General features: G+C 38.8%; 1 protein-coding gene across 1 annotated transcript in view; it reads left to right on the forward strand.

Moving 5' to 3' along the window:
• The window catches only part of LOC109983105 (uncharacterized), a 74,014-nt gene that overhangs the window by 43,854 nt on the left and 4,169 nt on the right, over positions 1-25,991 (forward strand). The window contains exon 4 of the mRNA XM_020632644.3: positions 19,641-19,846. Coding sequence (XP_020488300.1) covers positions 19,641-19,846 — 206 coding nt within the window. The remainder of the gene's footprint in view (positions 1-19,640; positions 19,847-25,991) is intronic.

Consider the following 25,991-nt stretch of genomic DNA (forward strand, 5'->3'; position numbering starts at 1 on the left):
CATGCACACAGACACATAGGAACGGCAGCCATCAAGCACACTTGTTTACTTTAAGTGCAGTAGAACACAGTACTTGATCTGTATAGACCGAGTCTTTATGGTATGCACATGACCCGGTCATATGGTCAGTTTGACTTCTCTTCATCCTTTCTCACGGTGTCTGCATCTATATGTTAAATCCAAACACTGAAGATAACACACGCTCCACTGTTTACTCCAAACCGGCCCAGCCAGCCATGAGCAGCAGTGATACAACACTTACGTTGCATTTTAGATATATTGGAATGTAAACATTGTTATACAATTCTACATACTATACCTTTAAAGAACTGTGTATGTATGAGGTTTTAATCCTTTAGTCTGCTAGTCATCTTGAACCCTACTTCAAACCCTATAAAAACACAATATTTCCTGCAGAAGGACATGGATGGTTTTGCAGGACAAAGCAGTCCACTCTTCCATGAGCTCTATGACTGTCCACAAAACAAATCCTTTAAAGGGATGGTTGTCACTGTCAATATATCAGACTTTTTAGTTTGGTTGTATTTGATTTTGAGGCCTGCAGACCGAGCAGATGATCCTTCACTGCTGGAGTCACAAAATAGTGTTAGAACATAGTGGCTTGCTAATGGCAAAGTAATGCGCTGAAAAATTTGAACATTTAATACACACCAACATATTATTGGTTATTAGGTTGTTTTTTCTTAGCTAAATGATTTGGTAAAACAGATTATCTGCAACAATGTATAGCCTCGCTTCCGTGTCGGTTTCTCAATAGAAAGGCTTTCTATCCCTTTAAGCAGACTTTATGTCAGCAGTTCAAGAGTGTTCAGTGCAAGAGAAGCATTCAATTTAAACACAGAGTTTATGCCTTTGGTGTACACGGCTCCTGGAAACTTGTGAGGCATGTTACTTTATTTATCCCTCTTTTAGTTTTGACTTATTTGCATACATTACTTTTGTTGCCTATAGAGCTGGTGAAGCCTTTCATAAAAAGTAGGAGACACAAGCCAGACGAAAAGATGTGACATTAACAGTCCACACAGAGAATATCAATCTGAAGTTTATCCATCCATGTATTTACAGATTATGTTTAGTTATTTTTAGCTTTTTAATAAAAAACACACATATGGTACCTTAATCTTGACTTGGCAAATGCAAATGGCTATCTGTCCACAAACTCAATTCAATCGCTCCCGCTGTATAGACATTCCTGTGTGATTTAATGGGCTCTTCTTATTTCTATATGGAGATAGAATTGGAAGACAAATAGGATTTAAGGAAACATATTACCTCTTGTCCCTCTCTGAATACAAAGGGCAGACCTTAGTGCTATCACAAAGAAAACAGCTTAGCAGCAGAGCATTTGTTTTCCATTCAGAGAGAGAAGCACTTTGTCTTTCCAATCGTTACCTGTCTGAGAATCAGTTGCTCCATTAAGGACAGCCTAAAGAGGGAGGTGCTGTCTCGGGCTAAATTGCAATTAGTCGGCCTGCGAGTGAGGCTGGCACCAGTTAACTCGGGATATTGGAGTGCAAGGGCCCCGTAATCAGGCTTTGGTCATGTAGAACAATGCATAAAATTAAATTGACATTAATGAATAATTGTGTAATGAAAATGGAGGAGTAGAGTTAATTGCATGTTACAGTGAGTGTAATGCCCAGATAACCTTGTGTCTAATGCTATTCTTAGTCTGACTGCCAAGGCTCTCACCGTGGCTCCTCTCGGCGGGAAGTCATTAAAGCCAGGGAGTAGATAATGCCAGAGTGCCCAAACCCAAAGTAGCTACAATCTTGCTAAGACTTTCTTTCACTGGCTTTTTTTTCCCTTAAGTGCGCTATGCTGAAGTCATTTGTACACAGTCTGAATGAAATTAAAGGTCAGCAGAGCTTCGTATCTGTGTCTGGATGGGCTTTCAGAGGGGGGCCCCAATCACCTAAATGAGAGATGTCACACGGTACAATTAGCATTTGAAGATGATGTATTTGCTACAGATTTGGACGACTTGATTGACAGCTGCTCTGACTAATTCATAACTGAACTACACTTTCCATTTTAAAAATCATTCCAACAATTAGGTACTTTGTGTAGAATAACAGTGAAAGTTGCAATCACTCTATAAGATTAGACATATAAGACATTTTGAAGATGTCACTGACTACTCTGTGACAGAAATATAATAGACGTATAATATGGGGTTTCCTATACCAGTTGTTTCCAACATATGGGCCAAAGAGGTTTTAAGATAAATGTAAAGGGCAGCAAGGTGATAGATAGATATAATAAGAAAGTAGAACTAATTGGTAATTCTTTATATACATAACTTACATCCAGTTTTAGGTCATTTGACATTTTCTTTTAGTTTATTTTTTTCTCGTTCCACATGGAGGACATTGCTCCCATTAACATATGATGAATTGTTGTTGACTTAATTTGAAGAGACACATTTATTTTTTCTTCTTTTAAGGGCTTTTTGCCTTTATTTAGATAGGACAGTGGACAGACTAGGAAATTGTCTCTATTAACATGCAGATACGTACTGAGGGGCAATGTTCTGTAAACACCGTCTTAACACCGAGTACAGGCCCATCAGCAGACTCCTGTGTGGAAAATCAGTGGAAAGAACAGTAATGTATCAATTTACTAGCCGCTAATGTAGCCTGGTCTCACCTCATTAAGTTCAAATGCACCACTTACAATACTTTATCTCACCAACATGCAATAAATACATCTAAGGAAGTAATGTAGTAATGTACCTGATAATCTTGGTGTTTACTGATTTGTTTGTTCATTGCTTTTTTTTATCCAATCCTGAAACAATCGGCCCTTAAGAAGCATGACAATGATAAAACAAACAAACTTTTGACAAATATTGTAAATTTGAAATAGAACTGTCAAAATCAAAACTCATCATTTGGAATCATTTGTTGCATTTTGTCTGTCAAATCTTTTAACTTTCATTTTAGAACTGTGTCATTACAAAGAGAAATGCAAGACCTACATGGCATGCTGTCATTTTAACCAACCTTTCCTCAAAATGAAACTGTCAATTGAGTTTTAAACAGGAGCTGAAATATTTACAGAATGTTCCCCTACCAGAATAAACCAATCAACACACTGAATGAATGCTTCTTTCTTTAAAGAACAACATTTCGAAACACAAGATCTCGAAAACCTGTTTTTCATGCAAGATATTTTAAATACCTTGAACTGCTGAAATGTAAATGCACTGCTCTTATTTATTACCTCTTCAGTCTACTGACCAAATAGAGTACCTCACACTGCATCCAATTCACACAAACATCCCCTTTCAGGATTTACCACACACACACATACACAGACACAAACACACAACCACACGCACACACTTACTGAAGGTACAGCTTTGGGAGCAATTTGGGATCCAGTATCTCACCCAAGGACACTAACATGTTGCCTCGAGGAGCCAGGGATTAAACATAAGATGTGAGTGAAAGAATGTTTTTACCCTCTACATCAAAACTTCACTGCACTACAGGCGAAAAAGCAAAAGGAATGATGATTTGAGAGAGAGTTAAAGTCCTCTGGTTAAGTAATATAAATACGAATGATGTAACAGTATTGAGTTTCACTTCTCTGTTCTCTGCAGGACTTCTATCTTCTGTAGTCTCCAGACTGGATAAACTTACCCTAGATATGTCAGTCTAATCCTTTTTCGTAGTTTCATATTTCTCTGGAATGGATTTTGCTCGATGTTGGGAGAGATCATAAACTGCTGTTGAATTCAGAGATTAACCTGCATGTTGATGCATGATGTACTCTGGCATGATGTAATGCTTTCTATCTTATCATAGGCACTTAGTGTACATGCATTAGACCCCATTAGGCCCCCCATGTCCCCTACTGTGTGTCTGTGTTTGATTTCATTAAAGATGGTGGTGATGAGGCAGTGTTTCTTTGAACAAGTCCTATCTTGTACAGGTTTACTGCTGCCTTGTTTCTATGGTGAAAGAAGCAGGATGTCACACTGGAGGAAGCAGGCCAATTAATCTACAGCACCCCCCTCCTACACACACACACACACACACACACACACACACACACACACACACACACACACACACACACACATTCTTCACTACTATCCACTAACCAGGAGTTTCCCAAAGAGGAGCCCCGGAGAGTCTCCAGCGGGTTTCTGAAACACTTCATCAGAGGAGGAGCTCGATGTGGCAATTGGCGAAGTTAGAATGTTGTCACCTGTTGAATCCAACTAACACTTGTTAGGAGTTTAAATTATTTTCTCCAAACATTTTCAATGCCTCTACACGTAATGCAGCACATTTGGTCTTGTTTGACAGCATAATCAACATAATCAAGTCAGCCTTACAAGAAACACCAAAATACCCAACTGAGTTCTTTATGTAACTGTATGTGCACAAGCCAGTTAATTTGATTAAACCCAAAATGATTTTTCTTTCCCTTTGGTAAACATTGTAAGCCTTTGTTCTATATTGGCTACTGCTGTGTGAGCTAAAAGTGTCAACAACCTCTTTTCTCAACACACAATAACTTCTATTTTATCTGGATATCTGACATCTGTTGTGTGTATTATAGTTGCGTAATAGACATATATTACAACTAACTGCAGACTAATTGGACATACCAACACTTTATGTCTCATGTGGATATGACATATATATATATAATATATAATATATCAGCTACATTTCAGATTGTTATACTTAACGCATGCAATGCATGTAACACACTACATGGCAGGATGGACTGCAACATTGGCTTACTTGACAACTGTCCAAGGTCTAAGGTCTCATGAACATATCTTGAGCCTGTGGGTGGTGACATTTATTCCCCTAGATATAGCTTTGTTATAAAGGCAAACATTCTTGTTATAGTGTTACTTAGTGGACTATGTTGCTTCGTCTGCCTCCTCCATGATTTTCTTCATACAGTTTAAAGCCATTTTCACATATGCACTCCGGATAATATCTAGATTTTTACAGGAGGAACGCTCCAGAGATTCTCCCGAAGTAGCCGTTCACATATGCTCCTCACAGCGGGGGACTTTCCCTGTCGGGGGGGGCGCGGGGGGATTTCCCAACGTAAGACGTGACGTAAATAAACAATGCGGAAGTAGCGGCCGAAGCAACAGAGTCCGCTACACGACATTATAATGAGAATATTTGCCTTTATATCAATGCTATGTGTAATCCAATGGAATGACAACATCCACAAAAGAGAGGAGAACAACAAACTGACGAACAGAAAACAGAATGCAGCCGTTTAATTACGTGCACGGAGATCGTAGTGGTCGCGGGCAGACACTTTAGGCAGTCACTGTATATAAATGTCATTCTCTTTTTATTGGCTGAAATTGATTTCTCCGGATAATATCCTGCTGCATTCTCACATCAGCTCCTCCGGATTATCTGCGGAAAAAATACTAGGGGTCTGGCAGGATAAACTCCGGGTAATATCGGAGTAAAAAATTTGGCTGTTGTGTTCACACATACAGCTCCTCCTGGAAATCCTGGAGTCCTTAACTTACTGTTTTGATATGGTCATGTTACTTTACATTACTCATACTCTACCTTTTGCCATCTTTTTCTGAAAGGCCCAACTATGAGTCAAAGCATGCCCCAGTGGATTCCAGCAGAGTTTACAGGACAGTAAATCTTATTGACAAGGCTTTGTTTATAGCCTGTGTCAACTTATAGCTCAAATCTTTATCTAAGTTTAGAATGAAATTAAACTTGATTCTGGTGTGTTTTTTAAAGTTTTCTCAATTATCCATGCAACATATCTACATAGATTGTAAGTATTGGTCAGAGTGTCTGACTTGTTATCAGGCAGCTACTGTACATCAAAGGATGGTCTTTGGATTGACTGCCTGCTGGGGTCCACAGTGTCTATAATAGGGTCCTCACAGCAGGCAGCCATGCAACAATTTGTTTTGCTCCACTCTTGTACTTGGCTCCCTGGTGCTTTGTGGTTTCCATCTATACACCATATGTAAAAATACAAGGGTTTTCTCTTAAGATGAGAGATAGGCTATATGTTTGTTAGATAGGAGAACTGTAAATGTATTGGTCAAAAGCAACACCATACTAATACAGCAGTTTGGTCGATGGCCCAAGGACAAAAGATCGGAGTACTCCACCATGGTCTAGTTAACGATAGTAACATCTTGTTAGGATTTAAACAAATAAAGCTTGAGCATTGTGGCTTGTACAGATTAGTAAAATGGTAAACAATGAGCTTCTGTCACAGTTGTGTGGTTGTATTGAGGCACCAAACTGCTTTAAATGTAAGGGGGGTGGGGGATCATAGTTTGGCTTTAAATTAAAAGAGGAATATATCTTATATCATGAACTACTCTCCTAACATGTTTGTCCATAGTTATACAATACCACTGCATATGGTAGAACAACACATGTACAACAAATGCCACATAAATAACTTAAACAACTTACAATCTTACTTTTACTCAAACGTTGTGTTTAAATAACAACATTCACTTCGTGTGAAATGTAACAGGTTTCTCCTGAATGATATCCCAACGTTTGTTTGATCCCTATACATTTCCCCTGACCACCACCCCTAGCAGACTATCTTACCAAGTCCCTTGACCTCAATGGAAAATGAACACATTGAGCTCGAGACAGTCAAAATCAATATGTTGAACAGTATAAAATATCAGGGCTGAGGAAAAAAAGTCACTTTAATTTTCTGTAACGTAGCTTCAGGCCTTCACTCTCACTCTAAGCTGCAGCAGTTCTGAACATGCACTTTGATCCAGTCCACTGCAAACCCTTCATTGCCTGGAGCTCATTTTCTAGATGTCTCAACTTATGCTGATCTACATAAACAGATCTATCTGAGCAGATCAGGTGGATGTATATTGTGGATATTAAACAAATTAAAAAGTCAGGGCTTAAAGTCTTCATATGCCTTGAACAAAAAAAAAAAAAAGCGTTTGCGGCACATTGACGCTCAGGGCTATGCTGACTTACCTGTCTGAAAGGGAGCAATGAATAATTTGATCACATTTTTCATTTCACTCGAGTGCTGAACAAACAGGAATCTGTGATTAACAGTTTTAATTAGGATTCTAACTTGACAAATTCTTACAGCCTCGCAACGTGTCGAAGATGAATAAATCACTGGCCTGGGATCATCAAGCTGCCTCCTAAGTGAATGTACCTCCAGATTACTTTGTGATTTCACAAAATGTGAGTCAGCCAAGGCTGAGTGTGTTTAACTAATCCTCTTGCCACCACATGTCAGGTGGAGGAAGTTTATGTCCACTCCATGAGCTTACTACCCTGCTCAGGTATTGGACCCCCATGCTCTCTTCAGTGTTTCTTTGACTCTTGAAAGCTGGATGTCAAAACTGAGTGGAGCCGCTGCTAGTTAGCCTCACAGCATGCAGGACGTCTGAACACCTGGGTTATAGAGGCACTGTAAAAAAAAAAAAAATACTGCGGAACTTTTGAGGAGTTCTATTAAGAATTTGAGCTTGACTGCCTGTACGGTTCATTAACAGGTGAAGCTGCATGATATTCAGTGAAAAAAAGAATATAGCCTCTTTTATAGTAGTTGTTAAACTTTTTTTATTCCACACAAACTGAAACTTATTCAACTTTTTACCAGTACTTAACCCGGTCACTGAGCAGTATTGAAGTGAGACTAGATGACTTTGTTTGCGTGACTAATAACGGGCAGTTGCTCATCAATGGTGATCGTAAATGACTTAACTTCACTCATTTGTATTAAAAAGTTTATCTGAAAGACAAAATAGATTTTCTCTCCTTCGTGCTTGGTTAGAGCCAATACATTTGCACTTTGCCTGGGAAACACACACAAAATAGTGTTGTTACCTTCTTTTATAACCTTTTATCTATTTTTTTACTTTTTATACTCTCTGATTATCTCAACTAATAATATTTTTCTTTATCTGTAACACTCTAACTCTAACTGTAAACTCTAGTTTTTTAACTCTTTACCTTTTCACTGTTTTAACAGCATATATTTTATTCTGATTAGTGTGCATTAGGCTTTACTTCTAGTCTCGAAATCTATTTGTGGTTTTGCCATGTTTTGTCTCTATTTAATGTTTTTTTTCATGTTTTTCAGCCGCTGTACAGCACCTTCAATTGCATTTGATTTGTATGAAAGGTGCTATAAATAAAGCTTGATTTATTGATTGATTTAAATAAAAAAATTAAAAATAAACATTTATTTAGTTTTCATTCATTTTCTTTGCATTCCATTAGTTGATGAGATCCAAAATGTATTATTGATAATGGAAAAACTACAATTAAAAAAAAAAAAAGAATTCCTTTAAACTATTTTTTTTAAAGGATTGTGGTATTTTTATATGATAACCAATGCCACCCTTTTGTCATGAAGTGGCCCTTTTTTCTTTCTTTATTTATTTATTTACTAAAAATCCAAACAAAGCTGAACTTCTTGTGAGACTGAACTTTTGTTTTCTGGAGATTTTGGTGCTTTTGGTGCCCCCTATGGACGTCTCTTAACTCTTGGTTGATTTTGTCCTGTACATGTTAGTTGTGTTTTTAAAAGTAAATCTCATATTGCTTCTTTTGACAGTAAACCTAATGACACATTGAGAATATATCTTGTTTAAATCTTTTTATAAAGGCTATTTGGGAAGCGTGTAATTATATTTCTTTCAACTACCCTGCAGAATATATTACGAGCATTACAAATAACCTGATAGAAAAAATTTGTCACTGATGGTTTGGTATGCTTTCATAGTTCATAAAGAGTCATCAGTATTAAGTTTAGTCTGTTTTTATAACTAGATAAAATTCACCTCGCAAGAGCTTTAAAAAAGACTGAATAACTTAGAAAAATCAGGGAAAGTAATCACAAGATGGCTACAATATCCTCTATGAAAGCCCTTGGTTTTTAAAGTTTTTAGTCAAGTGTCTAGTTGAATCACAAAACATACTGGGCTTGTTATTGCAGACGGTGTTGGACGAGAAGCTCCATAAAACACTTATCCCATGTAATAATGGATCAAGCCTGCTCTTCTGTTCATAAAGTATAAATTTATCACCAAAAAAGTACTGCTGTGTAATTTTTGTAATAGCAGTTTGGTTAGAGTTGTAGATGTGGATACGCATCATCCCTCAAGCCCTGCGACACGCCCTCATACCAAATTTAAACATCAGTAATGTGCGCTGGTGTCTGAAATTCCATTGTGAAATGTGAAATTTAAATCTTGATGATATGCATAATAACTATTGTAATCAGACATCCCAAGCTTCGCCTCCATTATTAATTGTCCAAAGCGTAATGATTTATTGTAGTCCTGCAGAATGATTATTAATTTTCTGGTTGATTATACCTGTGGGCGGCAACAACACTGTTCTGCATTTACTGTAAGCATCTGCTAAATGAAAAAGAACTCCTCACATGAAAAGACGTCCTTGGAGGAACAACGGCTCATTTCTACTTTAATCAAACATATGTTAAAGTGTTGTTGATTAAAGGTACCGTGGCACGCTTTCAGAGGGGAAACATCTAATGAACATTATCTGATGATTTTCTTTGTTCGGACTTGTAAGAGAAAGAAACACTTTATTGTGCAAGCAGTTAAATCCTAGTAAGTGTTGTATTATTCAATCGTGCACATTAAAACTTGGCAAAGAACATCAATGCTGAACCCCAAACTGCACCTGCACTGCAACACAAACGTGCAGTCGCACTACACGCTGGTGTGACACCGGTGGTTTACATTCCAAAGGAAAAGCGGAGAGTGACAGGAGTGTGTGTACAATACAGGCTGCTCTCAGCCAGGCAAGTCTGGGTACGCCTGAGCTGCAAACAGCAGGCCAAGTTCAAACTCCACTCTAAGATCTCAACACTTAAAGGAATGCACAGGTGCAGACACTCTGCAGCGGACAATCCCAGCTCACACTTGATCACTTTGACACTTTGCAGGGAAGATGCCAATGACAAGTTCCTGAGGGATTGTGATTGGGCCTCTTTCAACAAAAGAAAGTCCACTGAGCTGCTTTTTCAGGCGGTATTCAGGCCAAGTAAATCCCTCCACACTCTCCTGCTCATTTACAGCATCACAGCTGATGGTTGTGTAATAACACTTTTACTCTGATGAGCTTGGCATGGGTATCCAGTGGCATATTAATCTATCCATGTCCAATTAATCAATGCTGGATCACATGCTGCTGCTCTTAACTGCAGGCTTCCACTTACATTTACTGATATCAGCCGACATGTTTAATCAGGGATCACCTTCCAAAGAACAGACATGTTGCATATATATTTCCACATTAGCAAATAGTCATTTCTGCATTTATTTATTAATATTCTGCACTAAGCAGTTTCACTATTACAGACAGATATGATCAGTCAAATCTCTGGAGAGCTCTATTTGCAGCTTCATTGATCACATGAGATATCACTGTCCCTCAAACAAAATTTCCCTGCACTTTCATTAACTAAATTATATTAAATATCCAATTAAATACCGTCACTCATGAAATTAAAAAAGAAGGGAATGATGTACTCCTGATTAGGGATGTTGCTCAACATCATGGCTGTCTTTTCTGTAAATTAGACGTGTATTTCTTTGGAATGGTACATCTGACACACCTTTGCCTAGGAGGAAAGACAGCGCTCTCTGTTCACCCCGTCCTCTCTGGCCACTAAAAAAAGAGGCAGATTAATTAACAGACCTTTGCAGCCAATGAAGACAGGTGGCAATAATCCTGACGAGAGACAGATCTGAAGCCCCTCATACAAAACCAATTTCAACTGCACTCCATTTTTCAAAAGCTCATCAGGGTGAAGAACGGCAGAGTTGAACCCATGTGGCTGCAGAATTTGTTTCTCTCTGATTGCCTTGTCAGGATATCTTATCCGATGGCAGATGACCAAAACCCCACCCTTCACAGACAAACCCTCGCTTTTTCTCCCTCTGACACACAAACTGTTTCACACAATGCATTCTCTGTCTTCCCCAATCTCACACACACTCATGCACATCCTCTCACACTGTCTCACACTTCCTCACAACGAAGAAACAGCCACAAATTACCTCTCGCTAAGTTATAGTTTTTAGAATTTCCATTTTCGCCCAGCAAAAATGCAGTTTACAATGACTACAGGGCGGATTTAGTCATTAAAATGGTTTGGTTTACATTTTAAACTTCGGTCAACAAAGGCAGTGTTCTGTTATCTACTGCTCAACTTTTTGTGGATGAAAATACCTTATTAATCTGATGCAAGCTCCTTAACTTGTTTGGAAACGCCGTATTGTCTGGACTTGATATTTAAAATGATCCAGGATTTTGTCCTGCATAGCTGGCTTCATAGTGGTGAATGAGGATTTTAAGTGAAGTAACCTTTAACTTTGTAAAATAAGTTTGGTAATGAAATGCTTGGCCTCAGTAACACTGGATTTAAAATGCTACTGTACAATTAAACTTGTTTGATAGACATTTAAATCATTTTATTGATTTCAGGGGTTGACATTAAGCTAAATTTGCCAATGGCCCGTTTTCGAAGATCACTGGCCCGACCATTGTAACCGCTGGCCCAGGAACATCACTTTTGATTCGAAGAATAACAGTCACCAATTTAGGCTACTCTTGAACCATTCTGATGCAAAAGTCAATTACAACTTTTATTTAATTAATTGAGCTCTAATTATCAAAATATTGTGTATTTTTCTTATATTTATGTGCTCATGTTTATTCACCATCCTGGTAACTGTAAGAGTCTACTTAATCTGACTGATATTAATATGAGGCTGTGATAGATCTGGAATCTCTCCTTCTTTCTTCTCTGTGAGAAACTCTTCATCCTTAGATCTTTACTTTAGGAGCTTTCTTAAGGGTTAAGATGCTTTGTGAATAACTTTTATCTTTACCAGGATCTAGTCTTTAACTTTAACGTGTTCCAGCTCCTCCAGCTGTCTGTCACTGTGTCTCAAACTTTTCTCCGTTCTGTTTTCGTCATGCCCTGCTGTCACTCTCCACTCTTCCGGTGATTGTTTTCCTTTGAATGCAGATTTAAGCCCGGTTTTTGTCGGGATCTGATGGTTTTAAAACTGTTTTACCGATTGTGTTTTTTATCAGAGAAAACCTGCGCTAAAATCTGTGTGCGAGTGTACACTTCGAGAGCAGCGAGCGCACTCGAAGGTGGGACAGCAGTGAAGCCGCCGGCTACCTTTCAACTGTGACACACATGCGCACGCACGAGCGCTTATGATACGTTGATGCTGTAGCAGTTATTAGCGCAACGTTTAAAAAAAATTACTGACAGGAAAGCGCTGTGAAATTGAGACCGGTTACTGTCTTTTCTTTTTTCAGGCAGTATTTTAACTGGGCCAAGCAGGCCAGCTGAGTGCAATCAGCTGGGCCGGACTCTATCAATCATTCATCCGGGCCAGCGGGCCACTTATAATGTCGAGCCCTGGATTTATAACAGATTAACACTGTTTAATCAAACACTTGGATTAAATTGTAACTTGTGTGTTTGGTTTTGAAAGAAGACAACACAACCTGAACTGTTCAAAAAGACTATTTCTCACTACAGCCTTAAGTTCTGGTTTATACTTTGAATTGAATGTACACCGCAGATACACCATAGTGGCCTAAGCCATTGGTAGCACTACATACTTGTGTGTTGGTGTGTCTACGTAGCTCTGCAATCCTACATAAACTACTTTGCAGCAGTTGATTAAACTGGCTTGCAGTGTTCTTCCTTCTGCAGAATTTAAAAAGGCAGCAATACTGCAAATATTTGGGAACATAAGGTGCAGATTTGACGCAGAAGTTAATCAGGCTTAATTGCACCTCTATAACATTTGGGTAGGTCGTAGGACTAGCTAAGATTGCTTTGATTGGACAACTGTTTGTTGGGAAGTGTATAGGACATCACGTCAATGTTATGACAGGGTCATGCCCAACAAGGTTCCTGATTATGACAACCGTTTTGGGAGGTATCCAATTTATGCCTTGATCACTTCCCCTCCCCCCCAAAATAGTCCTATAGTATATATATTATATATGATATATATATATTGTTGTATATATTTTGTTACAGTTTTTTGCCATCTAAAAAAATCTAAAGTTTTTTCACAAGACACAACTCTGATCCCCTGATGATATTTGAGGGGTAAACACCTAAAACTGTTTCCATTTCATAAATAGCTAATCAGCAGGATGCTGTTAAAGTTCTTATTTTAAATGTGACTATTCCTAACTTACATAACATGGTTTTGATCCTGTGTTTCTTTAAAAGTGCTCCAAAACAACTTTTAAAACAAAAGAGAACACAATGAGCTACAGCACAAACTGAATCGTCTCCATGGAGGGCATTGATTCTGACTATTTGTCTTGGTTATTGTCTTCAGTACAATGAGGTTATTTATCCAAACAGAATGGACCCCACTTGGTTTGCAGCATCACAATCAACAGCACATTATAGTAATGATGCTATACATTGGCAATTAGTACATAATAATGTGCTGCACTTGCACGAATGTGATTGTGCTTGTCTGCTTTAGGGATATGCTTATGAAACATTCCTTCCTTTCCTTTCTTCCACTCCAGCTAACCCTCATCAGGACAGCCTCAGTGGTCGATGATGGGATCCACCCTGTGCGTCCAAACACTACTCCCCCTGGAACATTAATTTCAAAGCAGTCCCAAGAGTAAATCAAAAGAGAGAAAGCTCACTGGGCGAGAGAAGTAGGGAGCGGAAACCACACTTTTCGAGTGAAAAAGGACTCAGGGAGCAAGTATTATGGTAAATTAATTTCCCTGAGATTAATGTACAAAGTAAATATTTTAGTGCAAGTACTTATCTTCTAAAAAGTCGGAGGAGGCATACCTTCTCTCTCCCTTCCCCCTTCCCCCTGCCTCGCTCTCCCAGTGTGTGTGGAAACAGCTTAGATGCATAAGGAGTCTAATGAGACAAGAGATTCCAAGCTGGCTGATGGCTCTCATCAATCACCTTTCTCCTTTGGAGGTGTGATGCCGGCCGGGGGGAAGGGGCCACAGAGGGTCGGGTGGGAGGGAAGGCATCAGGCTTTTAATCTCAATAAGTTAATAGACTTTCTGCTCTGGTCCTGCTAAGTAGAACTTCATCCCTGTTGTTAGCAAACAAGCAGCAAGTACACAGGAGGCTGTCTCAGGAGCTGCTTGGCATTTCCACGTTACACAGTTAATTTGTGTTGCAGCTGAAATTAGGAGATCTAAATAAAGTTAGTCGATACGCCGATAACAGCCAGTTAAAGGTTACTAAGTACTGAGTTTAAGAAAACCAAGCCAGATCCTGCAGCAAATGCTATACTTTCCTTTGGTTGTTAAATATTTTAGCAGTATGTTCTCGCTCATGGCAAATGTTTATGATTCCTTGTACAGCTGAAGGCATAAACAATGATTGTTGCAAACTCGTCAACCACACAGACACAGTACAATGAATTAATAACATTTTCAAGCACTAAATGTGCGCAGATGTCATGTTGTGTAGACATCCAAAGGTGGAATTGGCCATTGGCAAAAACTTCTTCCCAAAGCAGTGAATGTCTGATCGAAGCTGAGCAACTGAAAATCAGGAGGGCTGGCCTGCCAAGCCTTAAAGGTCTAGTTACTCAAAATATGAAGAATGCATTATGCAATGTGTTTTGCCTGTGCTATAGACATATGCACACATTTGCAATGCATTGCTATTTGGCTTACTACCTTACATATTAACACATTCGCAGTGGCAAAGCAGAGGCATGCAAAGTTGGGATATACTGTAGGTACAAGTTGTAGCTGATACCACGAGCGAAGGATCCGGGATATGTTAGCAGCCATGTATTTAGCCATGTTAGGATTGGAGTTGAAGTTGCTCCATTCTTGTCCTCATACAAATAAACATGAAATAAATACAATATTTAGGAGCTGTTTTTGTGTCATCTGCTCAAATCAAGGTGACAATGTTTTCTAAATTTAGGTGATACAGCTCTTGTAACTGTAAACTGCATACCCGTCACACTAAAATACAAAACTTTACAGGTAGAAATCCTAACAAACGGGGATGAAATGAAAAGTTTTACAGTGGTTAATCTGACTATGATCCTAGTATCGTTCCCTTTTTGTCCGTATCAGTTTGTTCCACCATGGTTATTAATTCAGAGAGCATTTCACATGAACTTTTGTGTTGGTCTTTGATAATATATCAGAGAGAATGTTACAGTCATTTTAAAGGCAGGTCAAACATTGCTGACCATGGCTTTAAGAGATAATGTTGTATTTGTGCCTTTGTCCTCTTTGCTGTACTCATGTGACAGTTCTTAATTAATTATCCGCACACTGGACCGTACCTCTGGAGGAAGAGGGGGGTAATGTGAAAAAAAAATATGTAGAAAATGTATTTGGGTTGACTGTCCAGCTATTAATAATGATTGTGTTTGGATAAATAGTGCCCTACTTTCAGAATCTGTGGCTCTAAATATTCCCAATAGGCTGCTTCCCCTCCTGTATTGATTGATTGGTATAGTGTTTAAAGGTCATAGTCATAAAACATCAGGATGTAATTAACACACTGTGATTTTTAACCAGTGGTTAATGTATTTGGTGCCGACTTTTAAAGTTATTGCTTGTGTCTCAGTCGAGTGTTGGGATTACCTCGTGTTATTTGACTTTAAGATTAGGTGCAGAGGAAATGTAATTTCTGATGAGTCCAAAAGGGGCAGATAGGTCTGCCAGGCCTGTGATACATGTCCTCATATGGTGTGTCTTTAATCATGTTCCCTTTAAGGTAAAGATGGACTACCGTGTGTCCTTTTCCTCTGAACAACTAGCCTCCAAAATACTAAAAAACCTGCTTACATTCACAGCAGAGTCCCCATGAAAACATGATAGATGTGATGGTTTCCTTATGGCTACTTTAATCACCTTCTTCACAGGAGCACATTTTGGCTGAAGGGAAACAATGAAGCTGCTTTTAACCCAACGCAAACTGGCTTGGCCTTGATATGACTAAAAGCTCCAATCCCACTGATGGATGGGTCGCTAACAGCTTTATTCAAATTTGCCTTTTTAGGACCGTCACCAAATGTGTTCCATTGCTTTCAGTCTCTCAGACTGCAAGTACTCACCACTATAATTAGCAACATGTTAATAGCTCGCTTTATAAACGCCTATTCCTCAATAACAAAGAAAACCTGTGGCAACATATTCATTTTGTTGTTACGTTGGCATTTGAGTCTGTTCATGTTTCCTCTAAGATTGAAATCACATGTTTTGGTTTGAGAAGACATTTGAATGTCTAAGCTTTCTTTGTCAACAAACATTGTGTTTCTCTTCTTTACAAATATCCTAAAAGCCAGAGAAGGCAAAGGTTTGGATTATGGCAACGAATTAAAAAAAGATGTATTATTTCAACAATAGCTTTATAAATGATTACTTAAATAATACATTTTATAGAAATCTAATTTTAAGTTCAATCATTTTAATTACAAGAAGATTTCAGGTAGCGCTCTCTTGTTTCCAAATGAATTGCAACAGGAATTCTGAATGTAACAACCTTAATGTGATCCAGATCTAAAGCTTTGTCTCAACATGAAATATGTGTAAAATCAGATGGATTATTTAAAATTATTTTTTGGTAAAATACCAGATTGATTTGGAAGGCAGTCTTTTTTTTACTGACTCGAGTTTCTGCGAAAGCTCCAGCCCACATGCTGTAAAGAAATGCAGGATGTAGCCTCTTAGTTTCAAACTCTGCATGAGCGTGGAAAGACATTAAGCTGTCATTTCTCTAATGGCCTTCAACTGGAGACTTAGTTGCTTCTAAAAGGAAATTTAAATGTATGCAAGGCAGCTTCAAAATTAGCCATTTCTCAGATTCTCAAAAATAAATGTTCTTAATGTTTTGTTGGTCTCAATTTGTAGTTCTAAGTCTTCGATATATGTTAATACTTGTTTTTGGTGTGCACATGTTGGTCCCATTTAGAGGAAACATAAAATACAAAGCTATAAACCTTTAATAAAGCTTTCCTTAGTTATAAAGCCACTGCAACAGCAACCTGATAACCTGGGTTTGGTAGACGTGTAACAACCTGCTGCCTTGCTCCTCAAAGGTGTTCAGGAAGTGAACTGGCACCTCTCCAACAACCAGACCAATTCCCAGATTTGGTCCGCACCTGGACTAGAATTGGCGATCCTTCGGTTCCCAACACAAGTCCCTACGGACTGAGCTTCTGCCACCCCCACATCCGCTCCTATATGCAGTCTATTCTCTTTGTCTATTGCTTCATTAGGAAGCTAAAATGTGACATTAAAACAGGATTTACAAAATCACTTTGCTGTAACACTTATCAAATATTCCTTCCTTTACATCCATAAACAGCAGGCTTACCAAATTGCCTGCAAACAAAAAAAACACGCTTTTTGGATTTCCTTCGTCAGCAGCACTGTTCCACCTTTAGAAGGAAAAATCAGCACAAAAGAACCTGATATGAGTGGAAACCATGACCCAGTAATTTAATCAGAGCGACTCAAATCAAAGGAGGCAAAAGTTCAGGATCTGAATGCAATGAAATGTATCAGTTCCTTAGAACCTCCTGACATCGCTCACTTGTGGAGGAGCAAGCCGAGACAGAAAGGCCTGAGTAATGAAGATGGATGCATTCTGTTATCAGGCAGCCACTTACGGAGGCCTGATGTAACCTTAAACATTGAGGATAGCTCAGTTGCACAAAGAATCTAATTAATGAATCGCAGCCATGTAGGAGAACAAGGCAAGTGTGCATTTGCAGATGAATTCCAGACACTAATCAAACGCGGTTTAAGTGGTTTGGTTTGTCTCCAGAGCAAGGCGATATTTGGTGAGGATTTAAGGCTGTGTTTGTACACTGACATGATGACTGCACGTGTGCTCAAGTGTTTATACATATGTGCCTGTGTGAGGATTAATGCTGCTTTTTTTAGTGTTGTACTTAAGTGTTTTTGAAGTGCAACGCCAAGGGTGAAACACAGGTCTGGAGGGACAGAACAGGTGTGAGGCTGGATTATTGAATTGATGCTAACAATAGGGGTTTGTTTATTTTTCATTATTGAGACGCTACAATCACAAGAGTTATACTCTTTGGCGCAATCACTCTCACTGTTTTTCTTTGAACACGTAAACACACTACACAATTTTGTGTCGAGCTGAAAGGTTATAATAAAGAGACAGTTCTCCCGTAATGTTTTTAAAAAGGGAACAAAACCTTCCCCTTGAGTGAGCAGGAAATAGTTTAGTTTCTTAAAGATGTGTGGGATTGATGTTTTACTTAATTAGAAAAACTTAACTTAGTCAGATGGTATGCCTGTGATTCATCAAAGTTTAACATTGAACAAAGCTCAACCTCTTCTCTGTCTGTGTTGCTTAATTTTCAGACCTCTGAAATGCTGCATACCTGCTCTGGCAGGTGATGTTTATCATTGAGGTAGCATGTTAGCATGCTAACATTTGCATAAGAGGGAAAGTGGTCATGTTTCTGATTATGTACACCGTGTTGGGAATGATCCAATTTATACTGTGATCATAAGCCAAAGAAAGAAAGAAAAGTGGTCCATTACTGACGGTTTTCACAAGATGTTTAGAAGATGCTCAGTTCCTGTAAACATAAAATACTTCACTGTCAATGTATCGTTTTCAAGACAAGAAGAGCGTAATTAGATCCTGATTATAATGTAAACTTTTGACTTTTTTGCCTGAGCTGTAGTTTTTTTCTTATTTACATTTGTGTGGGTAATAAGTCAGAACTGTAACATATATAGACTGTCTCCCATGATGAATAATAAAAGGTGTTACACCTCTTCAATAAGCCATACAGACTGCTTGTTGGAGGGTTTAATCCACTCTAACTCCGCTCTCAGAGGTTTTGGACAGCACTCAATGTGTGCGGACAATCCACACAAGCTCACAGAGTGGAAGTGTGTAGGGAGAGGTTTGAGAAAGGCCCCGACTTTTCAATTCATCCAATAGGTGTTTAAATTATGGATGGTGGATGTGGACTAAAAATCATTATTTATTTTTGATTTATTTATTTTCTACATTTTATTTATAGTGGTTTACTTACATTATTAACACAAGCTGACCATACATAATTAAGACAAGCAAAAAAAAAGTGATAATGAAAAGAAATACCTGTGATAATGTTAAATGAACAGTAATGAAGCACCAAGAGTACATTCACATCTTTTTAGTTTTGCTCATAGAGGGAGAGGGGCGGAGCAAGGTGGAGAGGGACAGACAGTGAGAGGAGAAATAGGCGAGCCGCTCTACGGAAGGAATGTATAACGTTAATGCAGCATAAACTATCTTGATATAAACAATAATGTCTTACCCTATATCTTGTTTAGCTATATATTGATGTATCTTAAAAACTCAATACAATGCCCAGCCCTAGTTAAGATATAAGGTTGAACCCCCGACTCCTCCACCTATAGAGTCATGATCTGTAGTGTTTGTGGCTTTGCATTTGACTATTTTCATACACCTTAAAACAAATGTTGACAATAGATTTCTGTTATTTCACAGATCAGTCCGTTATTGTGCAGTGATTTCATTCGACTTGTTTTGTCATTCTCTCTCTGGTCCAGTACCAGCTCCAGAGGACTTCTCCGTGGTGGTTGATGAGCCTCCAGTGGCAGATGTGGCTCGTGCTCATCACTGCTTTAGCTTTGCTGTCTCTGGTGCCGTATGTTGTTTACCGCATGATGACCGCTTTCACCAACCCTCCTCCTCCCGTCACCTTTAAAGTGGCAGCAGCCTCTTTTGGACTGCTGACAGAGATCCTGCTGATCAAGTGAGTATTTGATGTTTTTACCATTTCTTTATTGACCTTTAGTATCTGTACTTTATATTTCAGATGTGTCCTTGGTCTGACCTTTGCTTTACATACAAACACGATGACAACATGAATGATTAAAATAAGATATATGTGTTCTCATCAGCTAAATACAAACTATATTTTCATTTTTTATGCGTGTTTCAAAACGAGAAGTAGCGAGCGTCATCAAAATAATCATCTCTGAAAACATGCCCCTGACCCCCTCCACCCCTCACCTCCACCTCTCTTGTTTTCACTTAGTCTTATTTCCCATTTTGATATTGCTAATTGGAATAATGCCTGCGGTACTGTAAACCATTAGTAAATGAACAGTCTGTTTTTATCAACATCTAGCTTGTAAATAATGCATTAGACGTCCACCATGAACAATATCTACTCTGTGATTAAAAAGCAACATACGGCTGGTACTGTAATCAGATTACAAATACTCGTTATGTAATCTGTAATTGCCTAAAGTAGAAACTCAAACCAGGCTGTGGATCTCGATATAAGATACCTTTTGGATCAGTTTGACTTAAAAAACACAGGGAAAGTGACTTTAATTAACAAAATGTTGGGATTTGGACGAACACCCTTTCTACTAACACTCATTATAAAACACGGTAGAAATAGGAGTGATGTAACCCCCAATAACTCCAAAGAGCTTTTTGTGCCAGTAGCAACATTCAAACTTTATGCTCAACATCTCCCCTTCCTCCAGTATTTGTCTTAAGTTAAATAAGAGCGGCTGTTTGTAATTAACTCAACAAGGCTCGTAACTTTGTCCCCCATTAACTGCCTTTGCAAGGAATGCAGCTAGTGAACTGGTAATTAATAAATACGGTTGCACTGGTAATGTGCTTCTGCATCATTATGTTGTTGAAGCCCTTCTCCACGCTTGTAATGAGCTGTAATTCTATGACAGGAAATTGGTTTGTTTACAACACTTTGAGCTGCTTCAGACAGGCTGCGTTCTTGGCAGATCTCAGCTGCAGGTATTTGTTCATTGTTAAGAGCTGAAAGAGGTTCAAACATGTCGTCATGCTAACAGTTAAAACACTGACACTCTGTTAAGGTGCTTTCAAAATAACTCACCATCACACTTTTAGCTTGTTTTGAATCTTCAGAAAACAAGTCTTAAATGAAAACAGTAACACTACCATCACATTGTAGGTTCTGTACAGTATAGGAACAGAAACACTCAAACTGATTATGATCTGAAATCAAGGAAGTCTACTGAGTGCTTTAACTTGTTGAAACAAACCCATGAAACTTTAAGACCTTGACTTCCTTTAATAATGTTATTTCTGAGACAACAACAACCCTCTTCCTACATCCTCATCTATTGGACGGCTCAGATGATGAAACGGGCCTGTGCTGTTCGAATACAACTGTTTTTAAAGCGGCCCACTTCCTTGTTTGAGCACAAAGTTCTTTCCCATCTCCTGCGGACCATACTCGAGAACACATGAATCGGGCTCAAGGCCACCTCTTGAAGTGGACTGGGGCACCTGAGTACAGTATGAGAACGGGACATTTGTGTTCACACTGATCAAACTAACCAGACTTTGGGTTCAAGAGTACCCGGTTCCAGGCCCGGGTCCCTAATGTGAAACGACCCTTAATCTCAATGAGGATATCCTGGTTAAATGCATCATTTCTTTTCCATTAAATGTCAGATTGAATGTTTTTAGCCACGTCATGCACATATACTGTATCTGTTTCCATTTTTTATTTTTATTTTACAATGCATTCAAATACAAAGAGGATTTTTTGTAAGTTATTGTATCCTTAAATCTTAGGTAGAATGGTTTGAATTAGAATATCACATTGGATCTGCTTCTGATTTGCTCTTCGGTCTGCAGTTTGTGTTTTCATCCAATGACATATTCATTACAACATTTATCCAATATCAAAATCTGATTTCTAATATCGTCCTTTTTGAGTCTATAGCTTTACCTCCCGTTAAATTACAAATCCATTTATTCTTTTGTTAATTATCACAGTTTAATGCAAATAATGACTACATTAACATTAAGATTTATTTTTTTTGCTGTTCTAAAGGTTTTAAGACAATTAGTGTTTTAAACATCCTACAGCATTGGTGCGATCCCACTGCTCTAAACAGGTTTTACCGCCAACTGATGCTCACATTATTACTGGTACAATAGGAAGGATGGTGGGTGCCCTTATTAGCATTGTTGGGCCTCACGGACCCGTCCCCCATGGTGCTTTTGCTGCCTGGGATGTGCCAGCCTCCTGCTGCCCCCTGTCAGGGTGCATCTCAGTCACCCTTTAGCCTGAGGGGGGGAGTTTTTATAAGGAGCGAGCCCCTCGTCTCTCACCCACCGCAAGGCCTTGTTGTGTTTGCAACAAGGAGAAGATAAAGATAAACAACGTGCTTTTGAATTTAACAGTTCAGCAGGAGTTTTTATTGTGATCGATCCATGTTGTGTACTCACATGTTCATTTGCATCAACTACTAAAATGGTAACTTGTAATATTGCCAGGGGGGTGTATTGGCAGGGGGAGGCTGAAGCTTTTTGCCACCTGCCTCTGTTACCTGTAGTCAGTTGCCATGGCTACAACACTTTAAACACAAGTTTGGTATGTAACAAAGCCATTAAAAGGTTTAGTTTTTATTGTTCTGAAAACATTTGATGAAAAGTTTTGGCTAAATCTTCACAGCATAATGAAATGTATTCTTTATGTATTTAATTAGTGCGTTGCTTTTTTCTCGTGCTGTTCGGTTTGTTTAAAGGATAAGGGGATAATCTACACTTCTGTTATGTGCCATCAAGAGACCTACATATAATAGTTGTATTTTAGACAGAGCGATACTATTTCCATGTGCAATACATATCATATAAAAAAAACTGAAACATATCAGAGAGGCTCAATATTGCCCTTGGTGACACGTTCCTGCAAGCCCGTAAACATATGCTCTTAATTAATGCACAGCTGAAAGTAGTCCTTAACCATAGTGTTACTACACCCCTTTAAAGTTTGCTTAAAAGTATAGTTGCCAGCTCTCTGAAGAAAAAAACAAGCTTTATTTATGTTATTGAAACTCTTATGGTTTTATTTGGGAAAACAAATCTCTATTTTACAGATACCTGCAACTAAATGCAGAATCTGAAGGCAAAGGATGATATTTTGGTGTTGGAGGTGTTCTGGTTTCCATTTTTTGTCCATGTATTATTGACAAGTCATGTTTTTTAGCATGTTTTGATTGAATGCAGGAATTTGTTTTGGAAGAGGAGCGAAAGAATGGCAAACATTTACTGCAATACAGTCCCAGAACTTTGGTATGACAACAGTTTGGCTTTTTAATTATACAGAAACTTCACTTCTGAATACAAAAGAAGAAAACTGTGGACTAGTGTAATGCCATTGTTCAGTGGTTGTGTACTGTCTTACTGTTGTGAAGATGTTGTTTGTGTATGTTTTGTTTCTTCACAGAGACATTGTCTCTGTCTCCTGCCCAGGGACTACAGATGTAAATTAGCTTATAGCTAACTCTGGTACAGCTAATTGGCTGTACACTGTCCCTGTCAAAATAAACAAATGAATAAATAAAATAAAATAAAATAAAAACAATCCAGTCAAAGATGGGGGGGGTTGGCTTCCACTCAACTTGAGCAGCTCAAAGTTGTAGTCAGAATGTACGTTTACATCAGGCAACCTCTGAGGTCGAAAAATTGTACCTGCAGTTCCTCGAGTGTCCACTTGAGGAAGGCTCCAAAAGACCTGGAAGTCCCACCCCATATTAAAATTTACCGAAACTTTTATAGTCAACATTTTCCACTATTGTAACTGCCATGGATGGGCTTCCAAACAGCCCTTCAGAAACCAGTGGATGACATCACTCAGACTTTGTCCATGCTTATATACAGTCTAATGTTTACATGCAAAGTTAAGTCAAACTACAGTCACAGCTTGATTTGGCTGTTTGTTTTGGTCTAATGAGCTGGTCCCAGTACACAAGTACTGGGTAAGAATCAACATAAGTATGTCTGACTTCAGACGGAGGCGCCCTTTCATCTGGTTTATAGTGGACCTTCTTCCTGTTGACCTACTATGACCGATACCGAACAATCAACAAACAAGTTAGCAAGTGGCAGACTGGTTGTGGACATCTTTACAGCTCTTTGCATTTCGTGTGTACTCTACTTACATGCATGATATGTCTTGTGCTCGTGGAGATGTCAGAAGGTAGAGGACAATGCTGCTCGACTTCTGGGTCAAAGCTCAGTGTGGGAACTAAGATTGTAAGAACTAGATTGCCTAGGCCAGTTTGGGGCCGATTGATATGGATCCCTGCAAGAGTAAATGGATCTCCATCCACATTATCTAGGTGTGTTCATCTGACTGAGAAATTTCACTTCAGTTTACATGTATCTTAAAAGTCCAGGTTTAGTGGGACTAACACAATAAATAAAAGTTTTTAACCTCTTGTAAACCAACTGACTGAAGAGGAGGTTTACCAAAGTCAAAGTCATCTTTATTGTCAATTTTTGCGTTACATAATGGACATACAGATAAGTCAAAAAAAAGTTTCTCTCCAAACCACGGTGCACACTGTTAAAGTATAAAAAATACAAAATGTATAAAGGATAAAGAATAAAATACAGATTTAGAAAAGTACAAAGATATTGTGCAAAAAGATGTGCATTCAAAACAACAGCAACAACTAATGTGCGTGGACGTGAAAGAGATGTTTCAAATGTGCTCGCTACACTGAAAGCCCTGAAACATTTACCTGATTTTAAGGTTGGTTATCAAGGCTAGTTCCTCAGAGACTTCTTGCAAACTTCTTCCAAAATAATCCTTCTAATCCCAATCCCAGTCCCAGTGTTTTGCGCTCTCACTTCCTACTTGACATTTCAAACCTCTAAACTGATCTGTTTTACGCCCTCCTTGTTGCGCTGCAGGATTGTTATTGGACACATTCACAAAGTCACATGACATTTGTCAGGCTTGAGCTGCCTTTCAGAGGGCTGTCACACAATATGCGCCCTCTCCTTCCTTTACTGTCAGGGCGAGAGTTTGGGTGCTGAGACAGTGGCCTGACCATGCAGCTCTGCTCTGTGAATTTTTATATGCCACTGCCTGGAGGTTAGAAACTCTAATTATGCCGTGTTAGATTTATTAAAATAGATTATGGAAATGTTAATTAAGTCATTAATTACATTATTTAAGCAGCATTGACAGATAAGGGAGTGTGTGTGTGCATGAGTGTGTGTGCAGGGGGTTGTCGAGCTCCCTGGGTGGTTTAAAAGGATGTGATTGGTGACAGGGGACACTGTGGAGATGGCGTCTAACCGCCAGCGCTGACATGATACAAAGTGGCCTACACTGCTCTCTCACCTCACGCTACTGTCTGCAGCAGTTTGCAGAGCTGCCTGAGGACGAATAGCTCATCGGCCTTTTGCAGATATAAGTGTACACAAGGGGACTAATATGCTTTTTTTGATGTAACAACAACACATAAGTTAACCAAATTTAGAGAGAGAGAGTACTTTGTTTAAAGTGTAGACTTGGTGCATTCTGCTTTACATTTTCTCTTGTTTGAGCATTCAGACGAAGCATTTGCAGTGACATTTAAAGAAGAGGCCTCAAACCATATTTCCAAGCTGCTCCGAAGGAAAACACAACAGCACTATTGTGAGATGAATTACCCTGCAGTTGATACTATGGACTCTCTTATCTGCTGACAGTTTAGTTACCACAAAGCACGAGAAATGTGTTTTCCAATTCTCTAAGAATTGAGCTTTTCTTTGTCCCATCAAACCTATATTAAGGGAGGGAAAACTGCTCTGATCACACTTGATAAGAAGCAAATGATAGATGTTGTAAACAAGCAGAATGCTTCAATTCTGATCTGAGGCATTGATTTGCCTCAGAAGCCAATTACCATGTGGACTGAAGTTATGTGTTCAGTGAGTCTGCAGGGAGGGGGCTGACTTTTCTTTTTATGTCCAGTGTATTACTTTGTACAAAACAGGCCTTTAAGGGTTTAAACTGTAACATGTATTAACGGTTATTGTTGGAAATAATGAGCAGCAGAGTTGACTCCTCAGGTCCTCTGTCAGGTTGCCAGGCAGCACTTGAAGGTGTA

The sequence above is a fragment of the Labrus bergylta genome, chromosome 6 (assembly GCF_963930695.1).
Source record: "Labrus bergylta chromosome 6, fLabBer1.1, whole genome shotgun sequence".
In the NCBI taxonomy this organism is placed as follows: Eukaryota; Metazoa; Chordata; class Actinopteri; order Labriformes; family Labridae; genus Labrus; species Labrus bergylta.